Genomic DNA, 25,755 nt, shown 5'->3' on the forward strand with positions numbered 1-25,755 from the left:
TAGTGGAGATGAGTGGTACCCGGTGGGGTCTTCTGCTGGTGTAGCCCATCAGCCTCAAGGTTGTGTGTGTTGTGGCTTCACAAATGCTTTGCTGCATACCTCAGTTTAACAAGTGGTTATTTGAGTCAAAGTTCATCTTCTATCAGCTGGAATCAGTCGGCCCATTCTCTTCTGACCTCTAGCATCAACAAGGCATTTTCGCCCCCCAGGACTACAGCATACTGGATGTTTTTCCAGTTTCAGACCATTCTTTGTAAACCCTAGAAATGGTTGTGTGTGAAAATCCCAGTAACTGAGCAGATTGTAAAATACTCAGACCAGCCCATCTGGCACCAACAACCATGCCACGCTCAAAGTTGCTTAGATCACCTTTCTTTCTGACATTCAGTTTGGAGTTCAGGAGATTGTCTTGATCAGGACCACACCCCTAAATGCATTGAAGCAGCTGCCATGTGATTGGTTGATTAGATAATTGCATTAACAAGAAATTTAACAACATTTATCCTTTAGGTGAGTGTATAACCCAATTCTCCAGAAATTGATTTTGGATTACATCGACAGTTTTTTTTAATCCCTAAACTGTGCCCTGGTCTAATTTGGATATTAGAGATGCCAAGGTACCAAGAGTTGTAGGGCGTAGATTACTGACCCGTTAGATTCAATCTTTGTTAATAAAGTAATTTCTCAACGAAAAACAAGAAACAAAACAAGTAAACTCATTTTAGCCAAATAGGAAATTAAGACAGATTTATGGAAGAAATATACAATATATATTTCACATTTAACAGAATAACTGCATTTTACAGGAAATGTAAATAAAAAAATAACATGAATATAATATATAATATAATATATATTAGAAATGTTCAAAACTGAACAGAAGCTGAATGTTTTTTGAAAAGGTTTCCAAACTCATCTTTCATATGTAAAGCAATGTAAAACAAGCTATAGTTTTAAATTTACTTAGGAGTAGCCTGTTGCTACTCCAACACAAAATCCATAAAAATTAAGGACTATTAAAGTTTTTTATGGTGCAGGAACTTAAATCGATTTGATACATCTTCCCCACTGTGGCCTAATTCGAGACGAGACGTCTCTTGCTAGGAGGATCAGTATTGTGCCGAACATGCTGTACAGCATCTTACTGATAAAAGACATATGTCTAAACTAGACTATGTCTACTAGAAACAAAGCATTAGTTAATGGGCGTACAGCAGAAATAACTTAGGTCTGATTCACATGATTTTACAGGTAGTTTCATGGATGAGTGGCATTGACCACACAGGGAGCTCCAACAAAAAACTCTGTGCCAGAAGCAAAAAAGGAGTCAGAGGCAAAAAGGAGTTTGCAGATGCCTGGGATATGATTTCAGTGACACACCAACCCGATTATCGGCCGTCGGACAGTCTGGCGAGGTCAGTGACTTGAGTCTGTTCGGTGCGTTCCGTGCCGTCGTCAGTCGGAGGAGCCGTCTGCTTACATTTGGGCCGATTTGACATGTTGAATCGGAAGGCGGGCAGTCGGACTCAATGGCCAATCTGATTGGTGGAGCGCTAACCCGGAAATGACGAGCAGGATGAGCCTAACGCCTCTCAAAATCTAACTAAAGTGGCCAGTTGGCTCAGTTGGTAGAGCAGGCGCACATATATAGAGGTTTGTTCCTCGATGCAGAAGGTCCAGGGTTCGAGTCCGACCTGTGACGGTTTTCCTGCATGTCTTCCCCCTCTCTCACTCCCCTTTCATGTCTGAGCTGTCCTATCATTAAAGGCAGAAATGGCCATAAAAAAATCTCACTAAAATCTTTTAAACTGACTTTGTCGATCTGAAATGAAGACAGATTCAGCAACAGCATGGCCTATTTCTCGCTTAAAATGTTTTCAGAAACACATTTTCTTTTTCTTTTTTTGGGGGCATTTTAGGCCTTTGTTTGACAGGACAGATGAAGAAGACATGAAAGGGGAGAGAGAGGGGGAATGACATGCAGCAAAGGGCCGCAGGTCGGAGTTGAACCCGGCCCGCTGCGTTGAGGAGTAAACCTCTATATATGGACGCGCGCTCTACCAACTGAGCTATCTAGGCGCCCACAATTATCATTTTTTGGGCGACAATACAGATTAGCGCCACCTGCTGTTATGGAGACGTATTACATGTTGTGCACGTGCAGAACGTACACTCAAGTCGGCGTCACTTCGGTGTGTTCTGAGGCACTTTTTTGACCAACTCGGGAAGGAAGTCAGTCCGAAGGTCGGCCATCGGGTTGATGTGTCAGAGCCTTAAGGTAAACTTAAGGCGTTCTGAGTTGGAGCAATACTGTTGGTGCTGTATTTGTTCAGGTAACTCGATATTTGTGAATTGTTGGCTGGATTCGGGAATGGAACAGCACCTACGTAGGCAGCATCATTGGTCACTTTGCCATCTCCAGCAGTCAGGGAAGTTGCCACTTGTCCATGAGGAGTACTGCTGCTGTAACAGCCACTGCTGCTGCATTCCCAGCCTTACCCATTCTGGGAGCGGTGGAGCTGCTATACCGTGTCCAATTGATTGCAGCCTGAAGCTGTTTGCTTCCTGCTCTGGGTAAATCTGGCTTGGACAGAACTCCCTTGTAGAGCGCCCCTCACATTGGTAGGAACTCCCACTGTATACAGGAGGGTTGTCGGGTGTTGTGTAACTAACAGCCTCAGAAGAAAAATAACCTAACTGTCCATTTATGACATAGGCCATCTGACTGCACTGACCATATCCTCCTGAAGCATCACTGAGGCTCACTGTTCCAACTGGGGAGACGATGCGAATGACCCGATTGCCCCTGTTCACCTCAGTGTGGTCCTCCTGTCCATTATAGCCAACCATAAACTGCTGCTGATGGGGGGTTTGCCTGACAGTTACGATTGTGTTAATGGGCAACTGACGGACCCCAGTGTTGTCAGTCTCTGTGTATCCTCTTGGCTGTGGTATCGTTCTTGGGTTATCGTGAGTGACTTCACAGTAGATGGAACTAGGGTTTAACTGGCTTGTGTTTCCAGAAGTGCTCTGAGCATCGACACTCTTCTGGCGTTGTGGGCCACTGGGGTCAGCAATGCTGGCAGAAGGTAACACGGTACCGACTGCACTGGCTTCTGTCGTGCCGAGCAAAAGGTCGCCACTCGTTGAAACAGAGCCCTCAAGAGATGAGTTGTTGGCATTAGGGGTGCACAGTTGGTTCTTGTTGCCCAAGATCACAGGAGCTGCTGTTGAAAACTTCTCCACTGAGTTAGCACAGGATGGATGCCACTTTAAATCCCATCTTGTTGTTATTTTGGCCATTTTAGTCTGCACAGACTTTGGATCCCATCTTCTTTCCATACCACTTTCAGATGAATTGTTAGTGCAGGAGGTATTAGTCTCACCATAACCTGGAGCGGACGTGCAAGAGGACATATTTTTCTCAGACTTTTTCTCTCTCACCAGAGCCATTAGCTGTGTAAACGCTTTCCAGTCCACAATGGATGTGTCCCGTTCATCAAATCCAGGTCCTGTGTCTTTGTCCATAGGGGACAGGAGGGTGGGGGTTGCAGGAGGGTTAACAGAAGTGGACTCAGAGGCTACTTGGGGGTTTGGCTGACTGAAAGGATCCTCAAGTTGGGTGTTACTGGGGAAAGTTCTGGCCAGTGTTTCAACAGCTGGTCCTTTCCTTTTTTTTCTTTTTTTTTTTCTTCTTCTTCCATTTTTGCTGGTTGGAAGGTATTTATCTCTAGGAGACACTGACTGGGTTTGACTTGTTTTAGGACTAACAAGAGAGGAAGATGGAGATTCTGAGTGCACCTCTGCCTGTTTCACCTGCAACTCTGGGAAAGACCTCTGGTGCTGTGAGACTGGGTGTCTGGGTTCTGGTTGCTCTTGGGGACTGAGACATGCTGCAGCCCCAGGGAAATGAGAAACAACAGAAGCAGGCTTTGAGGAGATACTAGTCACATCCAGACTCAAGACTGTGCTTTGTTTGACCCCATCCAAATCTTCAACCGTTTCTTCCAAATTATGTTTCTCAGTTTTTTGTCTTGCTCCTAAGAGAGACAATGGAGGAGGAATAAGAAAACGCATGAAAAAAAAACCTTGAATTTATTACAGCACAGACAGGAGATGATAAGCACCAGTTCTGAGTTCTCGATAAATTATACACTATATATAAAAAAAGATTTATTAAAAGTGGTGTCAGATTCACAAAGTAGGCTCAGACATTTTGTTAACATCAGAATTAACATAACATATTAAAAGACACAAATACACACTATGTTACAAACAATTAAGGCACCGGAAAACATGAATACATCATTTTAAATTTATAATACACGGATAATTATCAAGACAAACCTACAAGTGTTACGCAAGTCATACTAGTTTCTGGTTAACTAGTAACAAAATACATTTTGTGTGCACAGTCAAGCAAGTTGTTTACAAGAGTGGACATCAACCTGTGCCACTGTGGCCCGTCTCAGGTGTCTGTGCTGGCTGCATCTTCATGGGAAGAGATTCTTCTGGACTCTGCTGGGCCTCAGGCTGCTGGTCTGGGCAACAGAAACCAAAAACACATAGCTTGTAACCCATATCCTGCTTGTATTGGTCACTCTAGTCAGGCTATGTATAAGAATGAGAAGTAAATAACCCTGTAACTGGGCTTATGGGACTCACCTTTTTGTTGTGGAGTACAGATGTGTAGACCTTTGGTGATGTTTTGCACCACTTTTAAAGCTACAAAAAGCAAATAGCACAGTTGATACTAAATATGGTATACTCCCATGGACCATACACACTGTACACTTTGCAAAATAAGCTTACTGTTACCTTCATCGAACGAAGCTGTCCGGACATATTCATACAGATCCTCTCTCATGATTATAACCTTTTTAAGAGAAGACACAAACGGCAACAATTAGCATGATGGATGTGTGTTTCCACTTTAAGACAAATAAAGCAGTTGTATGCGTAAGAAACATATCTTGTTGTAAGGGAAAGTTCACATATGTATAATCATGTTTAAATATCTTTATTACACATATTGCATCATGGTCGACTTTCTTTATTGCATAGTAATGTCTTATCTTCTCCTGTTGATCATTTTGAATCTGTACCATGTAACGTTTTTAATCCAAGCAAACCTGATTGTTCCCCAGAGTATCATAAATGTAACACGAGGGTTCTTGGAATGTGCATGAGAAAAATGTTTGTTAGTATTCATCACCGCAGTAGAAGTAAAGATATTTGCGGGCTAGTAAATCTGTAATTAAGACCAGATTAAGATGCCTCTGGGGGAACAGTCCCATCGCATCAGTGGAAAAGTAACAAAAAGGGTGAAGCCTTGACCTTTGGGAGAACTAGCAGAGGGTTAGTTAGTTATTAATGACCAAAAAAGGCCAAGGTTGATACCATGCTCTGAGCATTAATGTGTGACAACACTGTAAGAGATTTTTGTTTGTCCTGTTTGTCAGAGTGGAATTGCCACACCCTAAATAACACAATTTACAGTGCTTATTAAAAAGACAACAGATACATTAATAACCATATCTTGCCAAATTTACCCCATGAGCATTTGAGATAACATGCATGATACATGGACCTAACATGTTACCTGTGCATCTATCTTGTTGTAACGCTCCTGTTCTGAGAGCATCTGGGCTACTTCCTTTAAAAGTTCCAGTTTCATCCATTGGAGCAGATCCTCCTCCAGCCAGAAGTGCAGATCCAGAGGGTAGTGCCTCCACTGAAACACATGCATCTGTCATACAAAAAAACAACAAAAAAAAAACACGGAAGCAATTGTTAAATACTTTGGTCGTTATATTGTATTGTTGTTGTACTGGATTTTGCATTTTTGAGACAACACTCACTGTGCATTTGAGCTTGTGCTCATCGCTAAGCATGTGTCGACAGATGTCACCGACGGAGAGCGTCTCCCTGCAGCTCTCACAAAGGTAGAACGAATTCTGCTTTATCCCTCGACACTCCCACACAGATCCCAGACCTGATGACGACATGCTGTCTTTAACATATTGTATGCTTTTGTGAAATTACATGAACTAATGGGAGTGAATAAGGTTTGCTGTGGAAGGAAACACACCCTACCTATGATTGGTTCAAGGTCATATTCCAACACCCTCAAGTATGTAGACAAATTACTGCAGCTCCGTGTGCTTTTCCCTGTGAAAATCATACAAAATTATTGTCCAAAAATGACTACACCTATGTTATATATTTTGTTTAGAGATGTACCGATTGACTGGCTGGTGACCGGAATTGGCCGATTTTCACGTGATCTGCCGGGCATGTGGATGTTAGATTAATCTAACATCGCGCAACATCAGCGCACCGCCGCTCAATCAGCTGTTTATGAAATGTCATAAAGTCGTAATTATACACGGCTCTGCAGAGCAGTCTGCTCTACTGATGTCAGGCGAACGGTCAGCCGCTCTCTCTCTCTCCTCTGAGGCTGAACAGCTGGAACATGAAAACCGCACTCATAAGCGATGGGCACACTGCCTTTGATGAATTTACTGTTTATCAGACCCCAGATGAGACAAGAAGCTAACGTTAGCGAACGCTGCGGTCCCTCTGCCTCTGACGCCCCGCTGGAGATGCTGTATTACTCCGACATGCTGTATTAACGTTACTGTTTAAAATGCTAACCAGGTTAGTGGGGATGCATACCGCTCAAAACCAACATTAATAAACGTAGTAATATTCCCTCAGCGTTTAGTTTTGTTGCTAAACTGTGTGTAAAATGAGCGGTGACGTTAAATCATCCGTTTCAGGTAACGGCACTCTAGGGTACCGTCGATTTGCTGGATTGTTTCCGAGGTAACCGTCGGTAGCTAACGTTAGCAGATAAGCCCGTTGACAGCAACAGTATTATTCATATTTATGCACAATAACAAATAAAGCAAACTAAGCTAAAAAAAATGAACTACATGCTGTTTTCAGGTAACGTTACTGTTGACGTTCAAACAGGCCTGTTATATCTTTATACTGCAAGGCTATATTTATTTTATTTTTATTTATTATTTTTCTATTTGTTATTTTTTTTTAAGTTGGATATTGGATGTGAAAAGAAGGAAATGGTTCTTCCATAACATTGCACTTTAGAGGTGTGTGAATTTCCCACACCAGGAGTAATTTATATAGTTCTATTTTATAACGATCGATTATCTAGTCCAAAAATGATCTATGTTCTATGCAAAATGTAAAATGTTCCATTAAAGAAAAGATAGAAAATAAATATTTGTGTGTGCTGTAAAGTGGTTAGAAAATATGAAATGAAAAATGATCGGCTAAAATCGGTATCGGCAGGTCAAACTCAATGAAAAATCGGAATCGGCCTAGAAAATTGTAATCGGTGCATCTCTAATTTTGTTGAGATGTGCATTTCTCGGGTTTGAAAATTGTTAGAAAAATGTGATTATGTAATAAATGTAAGGTAAAGGTCCATTAAGGCCTTTGCACACCAACTTTGTATTTCAGCCTTTAACTATATTTTTAACCGAATAAAGGATTTTAGTCATCGGACAGTCTGGACCTAAAAGGTATCAGAGAAACAAGCTGGGCAAATGTATCCGGCGGCTCGGCTCGGCTCGCAATCTCTCGGCCGACGAGCATCAGAGAAACACGGATTTCTAACACAAAACTGCTTCATTCAGTGTTTTTTTACCAGTTTTCATCACCTGGTCCCTTTGTTTTGGAGAAGGGGAGACCTCTGTGGATAATTTGGATCCCAGAATCCTAACCGGGAGAAGCCGACTGCAGTGGTGGTGAGGACAACTCCCCTGACCGCACGCTACTTCATGACATCACCCAACTGCGTCTTTTCTTATAGATTTCATTTGAGAGACCACTACCGGCTTTCAAATAAGATACTGTACGTGTAACACCTACCTTGTGAGTGTTTTGATACACGTTCTGCTTTCTCGCTGGGTCTTAGTTGGTTCTGTTGTTCTGTATTCACCGTTGTAGCATAAGAGGGCGGGTCCTGGTTGAAGAATTTTACAAGTGATGTTTCCTGAGAGCCTTCCAGCATCTTCCACGTGTCCTGATACTTTGGATCACTTCTCTCCTGCTGTTGTCTCTTCTCGGGATCAAAGGTTTGGGCAAACCTGCCCGTGGAGTCAGCGGCACCCTGAGGCTTCTGCATTTGGACTGCTGGGATGTAGGGATGAGTGAGATGGTGGATTTGTGTAAATGAGAAGGAAGAGAAAACATAACAATAGCATGATTGCAAGGACTAACAATGACAAGACACTGTATATTTAAATGTATGAACAGTGGAATCTACAATTGGTTAATTTTACAAAATGATACACAAATAGCAAATGATAATAGTGACTTAAAATATGTCATGTCATGAGTATGACACACAACCAACATACCTGCAATGCCTGCGTCTTGAATGCTAGAATTGGGCTTATTTTTATTCAAGATCTGCCACAAATGAAGCTGGTCTGAAATTGTGTCATTAGCTTCTGGCTCTGAACTCTTTACGCTCTGAGCTCTGTCCGACTGACCCACAGTAAGAGTTCCTTCCTCTTTTGAACTGGATTCAATTTCTGAATGAAGAACAGCAATATATCAAAAAGTGTGAATTTTATAAGAGTAGAGTCTCTGGAACCAATCTTGTGTGTGGGTTCTCACCTGGAATCTGGATCAATAGTGCCTTGAGCTCATGTTTTTTCTCCTGCTCCGATTGGTTATCAGAACGTTTTTCTTCCTGTTGCATGTACATATCTGAGATACAAAATTGCAGTGATTGGTTTAATATAATTACATACTTCTGGGCCTCATTCACAGGTCTTCTAATAACATCCCAAAGACATGGGTTTTCTCAAGTTCAGAATAAAATTCAGATGGGGCCACAACAAAAATCCATGTGGCTTAAAAATACAGATACATTTAAAATGGTGTTTAGAAAGGACACCTGAATTTACCGTCATCTGGGCTTGAAGCTTCATATGGACTGGCGGAAGGAAATCGCGGTCTCAAAACCTGTGCAGTACTGGCTGTGGGGAGTGATAAGACCTGCGAGTCTCGCAGTTCCAATTTTTCTTTCAGCCTTTCAATAGCTGAGAATCAATATAATAAGACAATTGTGAATATAAACTGGCATGAATGATTTATCATTTATTCAGGTTTGATTACTGTGACTCCGCTCATCTGGATACAAAAGACTGTAAATAGAGGCGGTTGATATGGTATGAAATTACATGGTGTATGCTAAAGACGGAACACATCACTATCATATCAGACCATATTTTTTTTAAGCCAATCAGATCTTACAGATAGGCATACTCGTCCACTGACCACGGGAAAGGAGTCTATCGACTATTTTCAGGTTAACCTGTGTTTAAAAACCCCACATATACATGCAAACTTTGGTGGAAAAGGGGTATAAGAGTCCAGCATGTCCATTATACGGATGTGTGAGAACAGATGTAGAAAGGCAGATGCCACTGTTTAGGAAAGCTAAACACAATAACTATCATATATCTCTGATGACATGTTTTTCAACGTGAACAAAGAAACTATTGTTTATTGCATATGTATTTCCCGTACATTTATCTAGGCTATATAACGGTGTCTTCATTTTGGTAGGGCAGATTCAGGGATATTATATGTTCAATAAACCACCTTGAAACTGAGATCAACTTGCAGCCTGATTGACTGGTTGCTTCTTCACCTGATGAACATTTACAAACCTACTCTTCCCTCTTCTTGAGTGCTACTCTGATAGTTATTTTCTTACTAATAGACACATGGAATTCCCTCTCCAACTAAAACCTCAGTATGCTTAGAAAGTTGTTTTTGTTTCATATTTATTTATCTATACATGTATACAACTGGATGCTTTTAAAGATTCTCTTCAATTCCAAACAATTTTCTTTAACTTACAGATATACTTTATATTATAGTTTTACAGTAAAAGGGTTTTTCTCTAGATAAAAATAAACCTCTGCAGTATTGTACTTTTGCAGGGATAATTCCTCAGACAGTTCTCCGCTAATATTGCTGAACAGTTCAACAAACAGCAGAGGGCTCTTTGTTATTTTTTTTTTTTTTATATTGTAAGTCATGTTTTGGTGAGTTACTAGGATATCTTTACCTTCGACCACTGGAAGATCTGCCAGCTCTTTGTACTCCTCAATCTTCAACTCCACTTCCTAGCAGAAAGTAAGGCACAAAAACACTCATGCAATTAAAAGCCATAATTTTTGTACACACTGCATCACACCCTTAAAGCAGATTAACAACCACACAGACTGTCAATTTTGGGTGATTTTGAATGTGTCACCTTATTGGATGGGGATCCTACATCTTTCTCAACCTCAGCCATGTGGCTCACTATCTTGGCCAATTTGCTCCGCAGCTCGATTGACTTGTCTTTCGTGGCATTCCACCCAGGGTGCTGCTTTTTCTAGTAAGATCATTAAGGGCACACAGTTAGCATCTGTAATACTGCCCTGCTTTACAAGCTACATACATTTTCTACAGCCAGCACGTACCACATAGTTAAACTGGTGGATGAATTCCATTGGGTGACTGGAACTCGTCAACATGACTGAACACAGCTGACAGTAGACTCGCTTCCTTTCTCCACATCTCACTACAATCAGCTGGTCTAAGCCTATAAAGTAAAAAAACAATGCAAACCTCTGATTAAACCAAAAAGAGACCAATTCATAGAGACTTACTGAGGAATTTTTCCTGTAAAAATAATAATACTTACCAACTCTAGGAGAGGTTTCCTTTGTCTTACTTGCGGAGGTATGTAGTGGATTCTTATTTTCAGACCTGGCGTGCAGGTGGGGAGCTGCAGGTGCCTTACTCTTATGAATCTTTGATGCAACAGTTGATCCCACAGAACTCCTTATATGTGCAGCCTTGACAGAGGCTTGAGTGTTTTCACATTTAACTAATGGTTTAGTCATTCTAGCAGGGGCTACAGATTTTTTCGAGACATTTTCCATTTTAGAGACAGGTGCAGTTTTGCAGGCAGCTTCAGGCAATACTGTGGATTCCATGTTAGAGGCGGTGGCAGCTTTATATGAAGTCTCTGGAACTTTGGCTGCAGCTCCAGTTCTTTCCGGTGGTTTGGACAATGTTGCAGATTTTGTGGTTGAGGTCGTGCTTGAGATGGTGGCACTAGGGGTGGAGGAGGATGCTGTACATTTAGAGGTGGTTGCTGTACATTCGTTGGCAGTTTGTCTCAATTTGTTGGTGGCTGTAGTACAGCTGTAGGTGGCGGCTGAGAGTTTGGAGATGGGTGCTGTCGATTTGGTGGTGTCTGGAGTAGAGTTGGAAGATTTGACTGGAAGCTTGGAGATGGCCGTCATGGTTATGGTGGAGTTAGCTACAGCAGAATCCAGATTTGCTGTAGTTGGAGATGGCCCCCTTAATTTGGAAGTGGTTGATTTTTGTAATGGTCCAACGGTTGTGTTTGAAGTTAATTCGGTTTTGACCTCACTACTTGAAACAGTCAGGGGGGTGCCTGCCTCATCAATCTCCATCTTCACCACCTTTGAAATTAAATGAAACAACCGTATTAAGTACACCGCTCATTTTTCAGCTGTCAACGAGCTACACAACTAATCAGGCTGACATCAAGCTGCATTTCCTTGTTATTCGTTTCATCAGCTCACCATGCAGTTGTTTGGGTTCAAACTTATTTCCCTATAGGCCTGCACGATATTGGAAAAAAATATTTTTCCTGCGATATATATTGTGATATGAAAAAAAGATTGCCTATTTAGAAATACTAAATCATTTTCAACTACTGGGGTGATTTTGTAGGGGAGAGCATCTACATAGAAAAATCCAAGAGCACTTAAATCAGTGTACATTACGGTATATCAAACACAGACTGCTGTTGTAGATTAGTACGTTTCCAGTGTCGCGGCTCCGAACCATAACATTAGTTGAGACAGACGCCTTGTTTCTTTAGGCTAACTATATTAGCTTTAGCCTGGCTGGTAGCAGCTTTCTGCGGTGAAAAATGGCCGGGAGATGTCGTGATTACGTTGCATTAATCAGGTGATTTAGTTAGTCTTTGCAGCGAACATAAAAACACTGACTACTGTAGCTTCACTACCCATGGAAGTATATGTGCATCACTGTGTCAGTGGCAGCTGCCGCTTACGGTAGGGTTCCGTATAAATTAATGTATTCATAGCATGTGTTGTATCTTTAGTTGCAGTGCTGCGTTGCCGATGTGTGGAAGTGGTGTTATTGAGATCTAGGTAGAAGGTCAGAATGATGTAATAACATGTAAAGAGGCCCTATACATGAAAAAGTTGAAGAGGGTCCAGATGGTGGGTCTGAAGAGAATAACAGGAAGGGGCCATGATAAATATCTGTCCAGAAGTTATGTATTCTGTCATTCTATAGCGGAACTTAAGGCACAGTTAACCTATGACCCTATGACCTTTGGTGGGGCCTACAGGATGTCTATGTCTCACGGAGTATGGCAACATACCACGTCTTATGTTACATAAATGCACAGATAAATACCATGTCTGAACAATAGAACGGGAGAGTGACACTTTTTGAAGATCAGGTCGGTCGTCTCTCCAGATACTACACATGAACTGTAAAATAGCGGGAGGCCATTTGATTTGTGCATAATGCAGCATACAATCTCAGAACATATGAACAGAACATAATATGAACAGAATAAACTTTGCAACACATTCAAGAAAAATGTAGCCTCGTATCCAGGCTATTTAAAAGGACTGGCAAGTGACGGTGATGGGGAATCACCCCCCCCCACACACACACACACACACACACCAATAAACATAACACTGATCTATACCATTGAAGTGTTTTTAAATAAATACTTCGTTTGAAAACATGAACGGGAGATCATTAAATTGACGGAGAGCCTCATGCCTATAACATGAGTGGTTCATTTCACAAGCTACGATAGCAACGATAGCTTGCTAGCAAACTAGCAACCTATGCTACCTAGCTTCAACCCTCTCCGCTAGCTGCCTAGTAGCCGGTGTTCTGTTTATAAACTGTCTATGGTTCTGTTCATAGGTTCTGTTGCGTGTTGTTTTCGCAACCACGCCCTCCGAGTCAAAACTTTGCTGGCCGAAAATCGCGAGGTGTTTCTACGACGGAGCATTAGGGCCACATCAAAGAAAAAAAAAATAAGGAGGAAGATATTTTTTTTATTTATTTTGCATTTCGAGAATAAAGTCAAAATGTCGAGAATAAAGTTGAAATACTTTTTCGAGAATAAAGTTGAAATACTTTTTCGAGAATAAAGTTGAAATACTTTTGAGAATAAAGTTGAAATGTCGAGAATAAATTCAGCTCCTTTATCACTTAATAGAGCGACTGTCCGTCATGCCAGCTGCCATGTAGGAAACATCATAGATATGGGTTACGTCCTTGGAGTGCCGCGCTCGCCTGAGCTCCACTCCATCAGGATCAGACAAATCAATTGTCTTATTGTGTCTTGTGATACAACATATACGTAGGTGTAACCATTGATACCCTCGCATCTGTCCATTACAAGCTATTTCAGTTAGTCACCTCTTCCAAGTTTGTGTGGTTTCTCCTTCTGAACAGACGCAATTTTCGGCACAATCTCTTCAAATTCCTAATACTTATCATCATACTGTATTTATGTGCTAAAAGAGAAAGAGTTCATGCATTTTGTAGAATACTATAGGTAATATAGCTAGTAGTTTGGTTTATTCTCAAAAGTCCGACTTGATTCTTGAAATATCAAGTTTTTTCTCGACATGTCGACTTTATTCTCGACATTACGACTTTATTCTCGAAAAAGTATTTCAATTTATTCTCGTTATGTTGACTTTATTCTCGACATTTCGACTTTATTCTCGAAAAAGTATTTCAACTTTATTCTCGTCATGTTGACTTTATTCTCGACATTTCGACTTTATTCTCGAAATGCAAAATAAATAAAAAAAATATCTTCCTCCTTATTTTTTTTCCTTTGATGTGGCCCTAATGCTCCGTCGTATGTTTCGCTGTGTGGAACCCTACAGTTACGGTACTTTTCTACACACGGAGAGCCTCACTTCCCATAACAAACCCCGTCGGACTAACGTTATGTTACGTCACATGACCACCTGTATTAAAGGGGAAGGGTCAGCCGGTAACAACATTAAAGCCGGTCTACGGAAAGCCGTTCCACTCCCTATTTAGCCCATAGACTGTATATAAGAATGGACCATCAGATCCCGTTGCTCTGGACGGAGACCAGTGAAGGCCGTTAGAAGCACTTTACGGTGAGCGCTGAGCGTTACTGAGCAGCCTCCAACTGAGAGAGACAACGTAAATGTGACGTGAGCAACCTGTCTGAAAGTTGTAAGTCTTCTGGTAGCTGTGCCAAGAGAAATCTCAATCATTCCCAATCTTGCAGAGACGGAGAGCGTAGGTATATGTAAGGAGATAACATAGGCACAGGCTAATTATTGCTAACTAAAATGCTAGTTAACATTAGTAATTAAACTTAAACAGCTAATGTGAGACGAAACTGCCTGCGAGCTTCTCCTGTACTATACGGTAATTTCTCTACTACGCGACAGTAAGTCGCGTGGTTATGACACAATCGTTAGCCTATTTTTACAAAAACGTCTGCTACAGAGCCATAACGTGAGGTACAAGGTAATGGAGCCTTTTATACATTGTCGTGTTTCTTTAGAAATAAACAATGGACAAATAAAGTATTTAAACGCTTCAGATGTAAAGTTATTCGCTGTCAAAGTGACGCTCAAAATGAATGGCAGTCAATGGAATGCTAACGGCGGGTGAGGGCTAGGTAGCATCAAAATGGCGCCATAGGAGGTATGCGTTGTGGAGAGAGGATTACCCCCTTGAGCTGTTATTTCCGCTCGCAGCCATCTTTGCCAGTCAAAAAGTGTCGACCTCCGAATGCGAATGAATGGACTCCATAGGAGGAAATGTCATTCTTATATAAGGCTCCTTTTTCAATTACAAGGTCAATATTGTTTTTCACTAACGACAAAACAACGAATTATCCGTGCATTTATATGGAACTAAGCTTTAGGAGCTTTCCATCTTTACTCTCCTCCCTGTTACGTTGCATTCGGAGAACGACTACTTTTGACTTGCAAGTTTGACTCGGGTACATTCTCAAAAAGACCCTAGGTTGCATTTTGGCGAGAGTTATGCTTTAAACATTCTAACGCCTCTTTTAGGGTAATCGGTGTAATCTGAGCTTCTCAATCTTTATTGAGCTAAGATCTCGAAGGAAAAAAAAAAAAAAAAAAAAAGAGATTTGGGATTTATTTTCATGAATAAAAACATTTAAAAAACAGTTTTTGATTCAACTCTGGAAGTTACAGTGTTGCCATGGAAATGCCAGAGGAATATTTATAGTGATGAGCGTGGTGTGCCGTCATTCTGATTTGATCACTATCTCAATGTCTAGTTGGCCAATCAGATTGCCTGGTTGATCTACGTGTTGTATAATGCCAAATCGTCTGACCTGACAGAACTCATTTTCAGCATCAAGGGTAACTGAGGTGTCCACAGGAAGTTCACGCCCACTGTGCTGCTGATCCCGAAGTGCCTTCACTGTCTGTATGGCTGTGTAGATGATGGGAAATACAGAAGAAATACTGTACAGTAAAGCTTGTGACTTTCGTATTCACCTGTTAATTGAAATAAATTAGCTTCAACCAAAACTACTATGAAAAAAAAAAAACAGTCTCAAAATTAAGGTAGGATGTAACCTTACCTGATTTAAAGCTTTGCTTTGAGAGGTTATTGTAAATCTCCTCATCCAGATCAACAACCTGGAGTCCAGACATCAACAATTGGTAAAACGTTATGTTATACATTATCCAGGGCTGGCCAAAGGAAAATGGTTCTATTTTCTATCTCAGTTTATGAAGTGACAGTTATAACAATTTTCCACAAATGAAAGAACAAGGACCAAACCTGAGCCTCTCCATATCCATTTTCTTGTTCAAACAAAGCAGCCGAACGTCTGATCTCCTCCCTCTGGTGAGTCAATGGTGGGGGTGGGAGTCTCTGTAACCCCTAATGTCAGAAACGCTCTGTCAGAAGACATTACTACTACAAAACAGATCACGTGTTTATATATACACATGTAGTGAATGTGGTAAAAACTAAATACCTGCCGTATTAAAGAAAAATTCCAATCTTAAGTCAAGATAGGAAGAGTCTAAGTTAGGATTTGCGTCTGTAATTCCAAATTGGGAACTAACTTTTTATCTCAGGTTAGGAAATCCTAAATACTCAATTGTTTTATTTATTGTTTATTTATCAGGGACATTACCTATAACGTCACAACCAAATGTGAGAGATGCGAGGGTTTTTAGGACGTCTAGCCTCCGCTAATTTGCAGTCCTTGTCCCTCACTTGTACTCACTTGTTAGCTTATGGTGAACGTCCTGTCATGTTTGTTGTCTTCTCTCCCGTGTAGCTGAGCGCACGTCACGTATTACATGTTAAGTAGCTATGTTAAAGGTTACGCAGTAGGGGGAATAATAATTAAGCTCATCAGACGTTTCCTAAAAATAAAGATTGTTCACAAGTCCCACAAGTCCACTACAGAGTCGAGTCTGAAGTCTTTCGAGGAAAAGTCTCAGGTCATGTCTGAAGTCACTGTGTGTGCGACTCAAGCGCAACATCTCTGGTATCTTTTAATAACCGTTTCTTCATCAAACCAAAACACATCGTTAGGGTCTGCCGTCGACATTTCGTTGGTTGTGTAAAAGCAATTTAAAAAAGTAGCCATATGAAATAAACAAGTTAACAAACTATGAAAGTAGTAGTAATGATCCTTAGGAAAGGATCTGCAAGTAATGAAGTTTCTGTAATACGGCCCCTAGAAAACATTCTGATGGGTAATGAAGATGTTAAATTACTATGGTAAGCTATGAAAGTAAGTTAGCTGTTGAGTTGTAGTAGCGAGGTATGATGTTCTAATATTATAATATATCAACTATTTTAAAAACTTCTCTACCACTCTGATTCAACTTAACCTTTATCGGACAGAACGAGCACTGTGGATTTTGTCCCCCACTTCTTCGCTCTGTGAAGGGATCTCTTCATGGCCAGTATGGAGAGGAGGAAGGATTACAATGACCATTAAGCCTTTCAATGTACATATGTCATATGAGAAGTCCATTAAAATGGACTCAAAACAATCCAAACCTATCCTTTAACATTTACTTACCACCAGGTAGATCTTCTGGTGGTAGGGTCCAGTAACATGGGTGACGATGTCCTTCTCTGGGATCTTCAGAGAGCAGCACTCACAAAAGTAGATGGGGTCACGCTCATCGCAATGGCATTCAAGAAGTGCACTTAAGCCTAGAAGATATATTGTTAACTATTAATATTGCGTAAGAAATCTCCTCCCTGGATAGAATTTTTCTTATTTAATTAGAAAATGAACGAAGCTCAAGCAAACGTAAAACAATAAAATGTTATGGGGAATCAAAATATGATCAGTTGTTATCAGTAAAACAACATTAACAGTAGACCGAACTGACCAAGTATTCTACAATACAGTATATCACACAAGACTCTCTTTTTCATTAGGTCTCGAGCATAGATTCTTTAAAAAAAGAAAAAAAAGGCACTGACCAATCACAGGATCTCGGCTCTTCCTCTTGACATACTGCCACAATTGATCTTGTTGGTGGTTCACGTTAGAAGATGCTGTAACAACAAACATTTTCATAGAAATATTGAGAAAAAAAAAATCTTCCAAGAACCTCAATATGGCATTTACATACCTTTGTCCTTTGCAGTTTCATGACTTGGTTTGCCACTTTCACTCTTGTCTGCGGTGGTTACCTCCTCGTGTTCGTTACTTGGCAAGTTTTGCGGTTCTTTACAGAATGCGTCTTCTTTAGAGGTGAGCCGCTGCCTTTTATGGCTCATTTCTTGCTTGGCATTCTCAACAGGACAGGTGTCCTGTGAGATTTTCCTTTTCTGGGTCAACTGTGTCAGGACATCTTTGCTATCTGTCCTCAAATTCTTGTCTGTGTCCTTGCAGCTTTCTAGTGTCTGTCCACTTGGTTTTCTCACTCTATGGTCTTCCATCTTATCCTTTAGGTCTTCTATCTTCACCTTTATCGCCTGGCATGTCTCACTTCCTGCATTCTTTATCTCCTCTGAACTAGTTTTTGAAAACACCTCTCTTCTCTGCTCTGATTCTTTTTCACTTGGTGTAGGAGTTTCTACACTGTGTGTATTGGCACCAACTTCTACTGAAATCTTTTTCAGGGTCATCTCACTACTGTCTGTAGATTTTTGACACGTTTTCTCATCCCCCTCCATCATCCTGCTGTTATTCTGACTGTCCTTGTCGACGTCTTTCAGGGTTTGTCTGGGGACTGAGAAACAAAAAAATGCATTCGATTATATAAGTATCAACACTGTTTTGTTAAGTATCACCTGAGTAAGCAATAATACAAATGCAATAAATGATGAAGAAAATAGTGGATGAGGTGAACATAAAAGCCAATTTGCAGAAAGCAACATGCACACTTGTTATATTTTTCTTTACTTCTACACAAAATAAAATAAAATAAAAAACAACAAACAAATCTCCCACCAGGGAAACCCAAGCATCAAGTACTCCAAATATGAATGTTTCCATAGTCGTACTGGTACTACTGTCATACTGCACATAAAACATCAACATTACTCTCAAAATGAGTATTCTGCTCGACTTACCCAGCTTCTTTTTAGGCATTATTTGGGGTTTATAGTATCTATTTGCTCTCTTAGTTGCAGCTGCCAGGATGAATGTTGCTGGAATAAAATAGTATAATCAGTCAAAAAAATCAATTCAGTTACAGATGCCAATATGGATCATTCATTGCAATACAAAGACTCACCTTTAGAATACGAGCAGGGCTCCCAAATGGGCTTGTTCAACTTTATTACCTTTAAAAGGCAGAAAATATGGAGACAAAAGCATTGGTGCATGGCTGGAGAGGCTACATGAAGATGGTATAGAAACTTAATTTCTGGTATAGAATACCTGTACATGTGATATGGAGTGAAAACGCGTTGCCTGTTTTGCCAAGTCCAATAAGGTCTCTGCATCTGTGCTTGAATTCTGGGAGCCTGGGTGGAAACGGTCCTACACACAAAGCACAAATGTTTAGTCTAGCCAACAGGTATTGTTTTTCACTACACTTATATGTAAAAAATATCTAATACACCAAATATTTAGACCCTCCTTTCTTGACATTATTGTACTTATTTGTGTGGCTTCATGGTCCCCAGGATGAAAAGGAACTAGCTAAAGCTAACGAACAGTATTGACAGATGCATCTTAAGACAGATTAACAATTACAATGTAGAAATTTGTTACTTAACAAATTGTGAATACTCAAAGTATGCTTAAAATGACTGCAGAACTAATTACAGTAGTTTTTTCTGTCTTGTATAATAAATAACTAAGTAGTAGTAAAGCAGTAGTTTTAACATCATCATCATCATTACTCAGATTATTATAAAGTCAGCTATGGATGTGGAAATGAAAATTATGAACATAGAATATTTAAGTACTATCCAGACTGCAACAAAATACTGAAGATTTAAATCAGTGGCAATTAAAATAACAGTGAGATTAACAAATGTTGAACTAATGTAATTAGTTATTAAAAAAAAGTATTTGAATATGAGGAATGAATGAGTGATAAGAAATAAAACAAACAATAAAACATTCAAATTAGAAACAAATTGCATGATATGTTTTGATTTTACCTGACAGCACATTCCTGCCATCAAGATGTGCTGTATTAACTTTATATAATTATGTAATTATGTATTATAAGATTATGCTGCTTCTGGTACTATGAGTATTATGTGGCTGGCACCTTTTCTGAAATGACTAATGGCCCTGACACACCAACCCGATAATCGTCCGTTGGACAGTCTGGCGAGGTCGGTGACTTGAGTCTGTTCGGTGTGTTCCGTGCCGTCATCAGTCAGAGGGGCCGTCGGCCTTCATTTTGACCGACCTGACTTGCTGGGTCGGAGGGCGGGCAGTCGGACTCACTCCACCAATGTGATTGGTGGAGTGCTAACCCGGAAATAACGAGCGGGATGAGTGACGGACACCTCTCAAAATCTGACGAAAATCTTTTAAATTGACCTTTGTCGATCTGAAATGAAGACAGATTCAGCAACTGCATGGCCTATTTCTTGCTTAAAATGTTTTTAGAAACACATTTCAGTGAACTATTTTTGTAAAATATGAGATTGTATTTCGAACACGCCGCCATTACTATCGGATGGAGAAGCCAGACCCACGCGACGCGTAATTTTTTGTATTGCGTCTCGCGCACGCGCAGAACATACGCTCAAGACGGCGTCGCTGCGGTGTGTTCCGAGGCACTTTTTTTACCTCGGGGAGCTGACTGATCAGTCCGACTGCCTTTTCTGCTGATGGTCAGCTGTCGGGTTGGTGTGTCAGGGGCTTAAGGGAAGTGCCTGAATACCTTGCAAGTCTACAGCAACTTGCTGTAGCTTCTACAATAATGCCAAGTTAAAAGGCAAAAAAGGTCACGTTATTCTAAATGCATTTAGAAAAAGTCGCAACCAAAAAATAATAAAATCGATACCTTATTCCAGGTTTAAAATAGTTGGAGAAATATCTGGAGAATAACTCTACTGCAGTAAGAAATACCACATTTAATTCTCATTTGAAAGTATTTCTTTTCACTGCCCAAACAAATTCTAAATCTCACAGATACAGAAGAACAGTAATAATTTAACAGCTTGCAGACACGGTGCTTCTTGCATTGGATTTTTCCAACTGTGCCTCTGTTTGCCTGCCTTTACCCCAACACCCCAAATAATCACAAGAGATACTATGCGACAACAAGAGCATAACAGTCACCATTAATGGAAAAATAATGCAGTAAGATATGTGAATAAAAACACTTACCAGAAATGTTGCAACATGCTCCCGACTGAACACATGAGCGTAACATTCATTGTCTAACAACCGCCTCTCACAGAGCAAACACAGGAATCCCACTTCTGTTAGCTGATCCCGTTTGACACACACGTCGTGCATGACCAGGAACTGACAACCTACCATGATAAGGCAAAGAAAAGTCAAAAATTCCCACAGTGCATTTCAGATATCTGGCAAGACCTTTTCTCTCCGGTGGTACTCACCGAGCAGAGGAAATCTCTCGTTTTGTTGGAGTTTGCTGTAAGTTTCACGCTGTGGAACTGCACAGATATAAAAACAGTCCAACATGGACCAGTCAGCTGACGGTAATCAATTTCATTTAATTAATTTAGGGCCAAGATAGTATTTTGTTACTAACCGTCACACTTTAAGTGAGTGCGGTGTGGCTCTAGTCTCTCCATCACTGCAGACAAAATCAAAAATAGGACAACACAACTAGGTTAAATTGCTCCAGGTCTCATTTTTGGATTTCAAAGTTGTTCGAGTTGGCTTGGTGGCAAGTATGACCAGAACCACTTCAAATAATCTCACAGAGCAGGGTTCACAATTTTGGGAAGTTTGTCTCCCCAGCTATCTCTGAATAATTCGATGTATGTGTTTCCTACCTTTTGAGTAACTCAGTCGGATGAGGCTCTGAAACACCCTGTGGGAGATATCAAATACCTGAGAAAGGAAAGATTCTCAATTAGTAATTACTAAAACTGACTTTTAGTGTGTATGCTATGATACCAGACATAATGGCACAAGTATCAAGCAAAGGAGCAAGAATGACATTTATATATCCGTGAGGGAAATCCCTGCTATACTGCTTTTTCAATTATGATCATGCTCTTGCAATTACAATTGTATACATCTTATGTATCGACCATGATAATGAAATGTTTTACATTTAGTTGTTGGGAAACTAAAAAACAAGTAAACTCATTGTAAAAGAGTTTAGCCTGAAATGTGTAACTGTGTTCTAAGAAATTGAAGACATGCATACATAGAGAAATAAGTTTGTTGAAAATTGAAAATGTGTGTGGAGGTTAAGGGGTAGACACAGATGTGCGGGTGTTTTGACACATGAAGGAGAAGAACAATGCATCCTAAGCCAAGAAGTTTCAAGCCATGTTAAGAAATGTCATAACATCCTGAAGGATATCATGTGACTCCTGTCGTTTGTTACAGATGATGTGTGTTAATTCAAATGATCATAAGAACTCGGTGTAATGCTGATGATGGCTCTTACAAGCAATAAAAGATTAATTTACTGGAATATTGTGTATGCTGGCATTTTGTTTACCAACTCTCGTCTCTAGACTAAAATCTGAGCTTTTTTAGTATTTTTCACAACACTATCTCTAAACAGATGTGAACACCTTAGTGAGAGGGGGATAAAAACAGGTCTGTTCCAAGTTCTTTGGCATTTTACCTTCAGCATCGTCTGCTTTGGTGCTTTTTCCTTTTCCTCTTCCCATGCCATTGTCCTCAAGACTTCCACATCCAGATGTTTCTCCCACGCAAAAGGCAGCCGCCAGGGATTCTGGTACAGCTAAGAATTTAAGACAAAGCTGGTTATTATAATCCACCATAACAAAATAAACATTGTGATGGATTCCCAGGATCAGGGCTGGATTGGCCATCCGACAGACGGGCCACTTTCCTTTGGGTGGACACAACTTCACACAGGAGGGGGTGTCTCCAATTCCCGTAAACCATATTATGACCGTATCCCCTCAAATACTGAGGCGATCATTTAGAGGGTCCTGAAAACAGCACCAAACAGAACCGCAAGGATGAACGTATAATAAGCGGTTCCCTACTCTGCCTAAAGGATATTTACTCTAGGCGCTGCAAGAAAAAGGCTATGAGAATCATTAAAGATCAAAACCACCCAGGTCACATCGTTTTCTCCCTGTTGAGGTCGAGAAGAAGGTACTTTCTGCATTCTGACAAATTTCTATCCATCACTTACACACACACACACACAGACACACATATACACATATATACATACACACACACACACATATACATACACACACACACACACACACACACACACACACACATATATATATACACACACACACACACACACACACACGGCCGATCTTTTTGTCCCAATCCAGCGTAGCCCAGGATAGAGCGATCACTTATATGCTACTTAATAAGAACACGTGTACATAATTTATTAGAAAGTGGGTCACTCCCCAGCAGTATTAGTAAAATTCTGATCCCTTTAATTCACAAAAAGGACATCAAACAATGTGGCAGCTATTTAATGTGATAAGAAAAACAAAAAAAACACGTAATTTGCAATTCCTCACATGCATCAGGTGTTCTGCGGACCTCCAGCTGCATTGAACACAAACCACAGTAATGACTTAAAACTCACCAACGTGTGTATGAGATGTTTTGGGGAGTCAAAGTGTTGCCTGAGAAAGGACTGGGGGAAACAGTCCTCACAAGCAAAGCACACATAAATAGGTTCCTCCTGAAGCTGAGTGCTGATACACGTCACAACCAGGGGTACACCTAAACAAACAAATAAGAAATATTACATTTTTCAGTTTAACGCCTTAAAATAGGACAATGATAACAAGTGGGTCCGGTCCGCTCACCAATAACTGGTTGATTTTGCCCCGAGCGCTTTTTGAGGTACTCAAGGTATAAACCCAGATTGATTTTCCATCCTAACGTAAAGGAAAGAGGGTTAAGAGATTAAATTGCAATTTTTCTTAGGTTAGAGCAGGAGTGAACATCAACTCGAACTTTCCAAGATGGATGCCAATTTTTGGAGACAGGGATACCATCAGAGCTTACTGTGTGAACATAAATCAGTTCTATATTTATATGTTTATATTTTTAAATAGCTGGCAGACCTTTTGACCAATATAGTTTCAAACTGATTTAAAGTGTTGCAGCATGTTGTAACAGGAAAAAAGTGTACCTTGGAAATAACCATCAGCACCTGTAAGAAAGGAGGGATATCGTCATCTCTCATTTAAGTGAGCCTAATACAACACCATTATATGAGAAATGAGAGGAAAGTACACAATACCTTCACCAAAGAGTTTAGTGACCATCTAGGGAAAAACATTAGGGACAGATCTTAGAGAGTATGTAATGTCACATTGTGTAGCACATCATGAATAATCACAAATACTTGTAGGAAGTTATGAAAATGTTGATATACCTCTTTGTGTATCGACTCAGACAAATGTGAGGAATAATGACCTATATGGTCAAAGCTCATACTGCAGTTCTGCCACAAGGGAGAAACAAAAAATAAATACACAAAGTTCACTGCATTAAACAAACTTGTGTTCTTGATGTTCCCTACAACATAGATAGTATTAGATACAGTAATGATATCCAGGCTATTGTAGTGAAATTTATAATTGTGATATTTATAATTTATCACCTGACAGTGTAGTTTGTACGATAATGCTGCTGACGGTACAGATGCAGCGCGATACACTGCAAAGATAAAAACAGCATTGAGTTGTTAATTCCACATTCTTAACTGTAAAAACACGTTCAATAGAATATCTGATTTGCTTTTTAAAGAAGAAATTGAATACACCGTCTCTTTTTCTGGAATGTATCAAATGTCTGGCTAATTTCTTTTATTTTAGCAATTTAAAAACAATGGAGTTTAATTGACATTTCACATTATCACAACCAGTGTACGACCAACAGCTTAAATGGCCTAACTAGTTCACACTGATAATACACACCCAGCTTGTTCCCTGGTTTGACGCTTGTAATCAAGCCGCTCTCATCGTTTTCCTTCCTGATGGATTCCAGTGCCTTCAATGCTACAAGCCACCAAAGGTTCAATTAGTAAAACATAATACTGCGTTTAACTGAAGGTCTAGTTCATTCAGAGAAATACAACATAAACGGAGACATGAAAAATAAAAAACAACCTTGTGCATAACAAGCGAAATTCACCGATGTGAATTTGGCAGCCTCCAGGCTCACTTGCTGTAACAAAAAGTCATACGGTTTTACATTAATACGGACAAAAGCATACATTTGGGACAACTGTACTAGTGACTTTGTGAACCATATTACCTTCATATCAGTGTCTGAAGTACTGTGAATTTCCTCCGTCTGCTTTGCAAAATTGAGCAACATGGGGGCAAACGTGTTGTAATCCATGTAGGATTCCTTTGCCAGCAAAGTAGACGGATGCCACGCTCTCTGCACAGATTATGTGAATCACACAAATGCCCCACAAGGAGAAAACCAAGTAAGGAATTATGCATTTTTTTCCACAAACTTTAAAACACTTAGATCTAGCCAAGCAGATATCAAGCTAATCACCTTATAGTCAATGACACAGATTCCATTATTCCCTCACAGATGCACCATCTGAATGACCTACATCCTGGATAAAACCTGGCATTGTAGATATTCCCTGTGTCTCTGGGATTGTGTTTTTTAAATATTCTCTTTTAATGTCAAAGCTACTTACAAAGTAACAAAAGATGTGGTCAAAGCTCAGGACATGTTTGATGATCATGTGGGCCGCCAAAGGTAGGTTGCAGAGCGTGCAGAGGTAGTATCTCTTCTCCGTCGGCCCAACACAAATGCATTCAACAAGGTGCTGCATGCCTACAAGACCATGACCAGAGAAGAGAGAAGAAGAAGAGAAAGCTGAGGAAGGCCAACAATGTAGTTAACTTTGCAGCGTATGGATGTGAATTTCATCTCGTGGATTGGTGAAATCCTTCCTTGGATCATTCATTTTGTTGAATTGGTATTATACGATT

General features: G+C 40.2%; 1 protein-coding gene across 6 annotated transcripts in view; it reads right to left on the reverse strand.

The window, feature by feature from the left end:
• Window positions 1-2,327: 2,327 nt before the first annotated feature.
• Window positions 2,328-25,755, reverse strand: part of LOC116067032 — a 48,889-nt gene continuing 25,461 nt past the window's right edge. For 3 of the 6 annotated variants that reach the window (XM_031323318.2, XM_031323315.2, XM_035993470.1), the window contains 39 exons: window positions 25,458-25,597; window positions 25,055-25,183; window positions 24,907-24,964; window positions 24,715-24,795; window positions 24,399-24,454; window positions 24,171-24,239; window positions 24,036-24,060; window positions 23,925-23,945; window positions 23,596-23,667; window positions 23,370-23,509; window positions 22,404-22,523; window positions 21,595-21,652; window positions 21,348-21,392; window positions 21,193-21,249; window positions 20,957-21,105; window positions 19,040-19,141; window positions 18,894-18,942; window positions 18,730-18,807; window positions 17,784-18,386; window positions 17,632-17,706; window positions 17,219-17,355; window positions 15,955-16,056; window positions 15,752-15,809; window positions 15,500-15,600; window positions 10,742-11,531; window positions 10,518-10,639; window positions 10,307-10,429; window positions 10,118-10,175; window positions 8,946-9,080; window positions 8,653-8,745; window positions 8,391-8,567; window positions 7,900-8,163; window positions 6,097-6,171; window positions 5,862-5,995; window positions 5,603-5,749; window positions 4,819-4,876; window positions 4,666-4,725; window positions 4,449-4,541; window positions 2,328-4,040 (listed from right to left, as the gene is read on the reverse strand). In XM_031323318.2, the coding sequence (XP_031179178.2) occupies window positions 2,398-4,040; window positions 4,449-4,541; window positions 4,666-4,725; window positions 4,819-4,876; window positions 5,603-5,749; window positions 5,862-5,995; window positions 6,097-6,171; window positions 7,900-8,163; window positions 8,391-8,567; window positions 8,653-8,745; window positions 8,946-9,080; window positions 10,118-10,175; window positions 10,307-10,429; window positions 10,518-10,639; window positions 10,742-11,531; window positions 15,500-15,600; window positions 15,752-15,809; window positions 15,955-16,056; window positions 17,219-17,355; window positions 17,632-17,706; window positions 17,784-18,386; window positions 18,730-18,807; window positions 18,894-18,942; window positions 19,040-19,141; window positions 20,957-21,105; window positions 21,193-21,249; window positions 21,348-21,392; window positions 21,595-21,652; window positions 22,404-22,523; window positions 23,370-23,509; window positions 23,596-23,667; window positions 23,925-23,945; window positions 24,036-24,060; window positions 24,171-24,239; window positions 24,399-24,454; window positions 24,715-24,795; window positions 24,907-24,964; window positions 25,055-25,183; window positions 25,458-25,597 (6,497 nt within the window). In that variant the 3' untranslated portion in view covers window positions 2,328-2,397. Of the gene's footprint in view, window positions 4,041-4,442; window positions 4,542-4,665; window positions 4,726-4,818; window positions 4,877-5,602; window positions 5,750-5,861; window positions 5,996-6,096; window positions 6,172-7,899; window positions 8,164-8,390; window positions 8,568-8,652; window positions 8,746-8,945; window positions 9,081-10,117; window positions 10,176-10,306; window positions 10,430-10,517; window positions 10,640-10,741; window positions 11,532-15,499; window positions 15,601-15,751; window positions 15,810-15,954; window positions 16,057-17,218; window positions 17,356-17,631; window positions 17,707-17,783; window positions 18,387-18,729; window positions 18,808-18,893; window positions 18,943-19,039; window positions 19,142-20,956; window positions 21,106-21,192; window positions 21,250-21,347; window positions 21,393-21,594; window positions 21,653-22,403; window positions 22,524-23,369; window positions 23,510-23,595; window positions 23,668-23,924; window positions 23,946-24,035; window positions 24,061-24,170; window positions 24,240-24,398; window positions 24,455-24,714; window positions 24,796-24,906; window positions 24,965-25,054; window positions 25,184-25,457; window positions 25,598-25,755 lie in introns of all 6 variants that reach the window. The other 3 variants (XM_031323316.2, XM_031323317.2, XM_031323320.2) reach the window with 3 other exon arrangements.

Source organism: Sander lucioperca, chromosome 16, assembly GCF_008315115.2.
Source record: "Sander lucioperca isolate FBNREF2018 chromosome 16, SLUC_FBN_1.2, whole genome shotgun sequence".
NCBI classification, from domain to species: Eukaryota; Metazoa; Chordata; class Actinopteri; order Perciformes; family Percidae; genus Sander; species Sander lucioperca.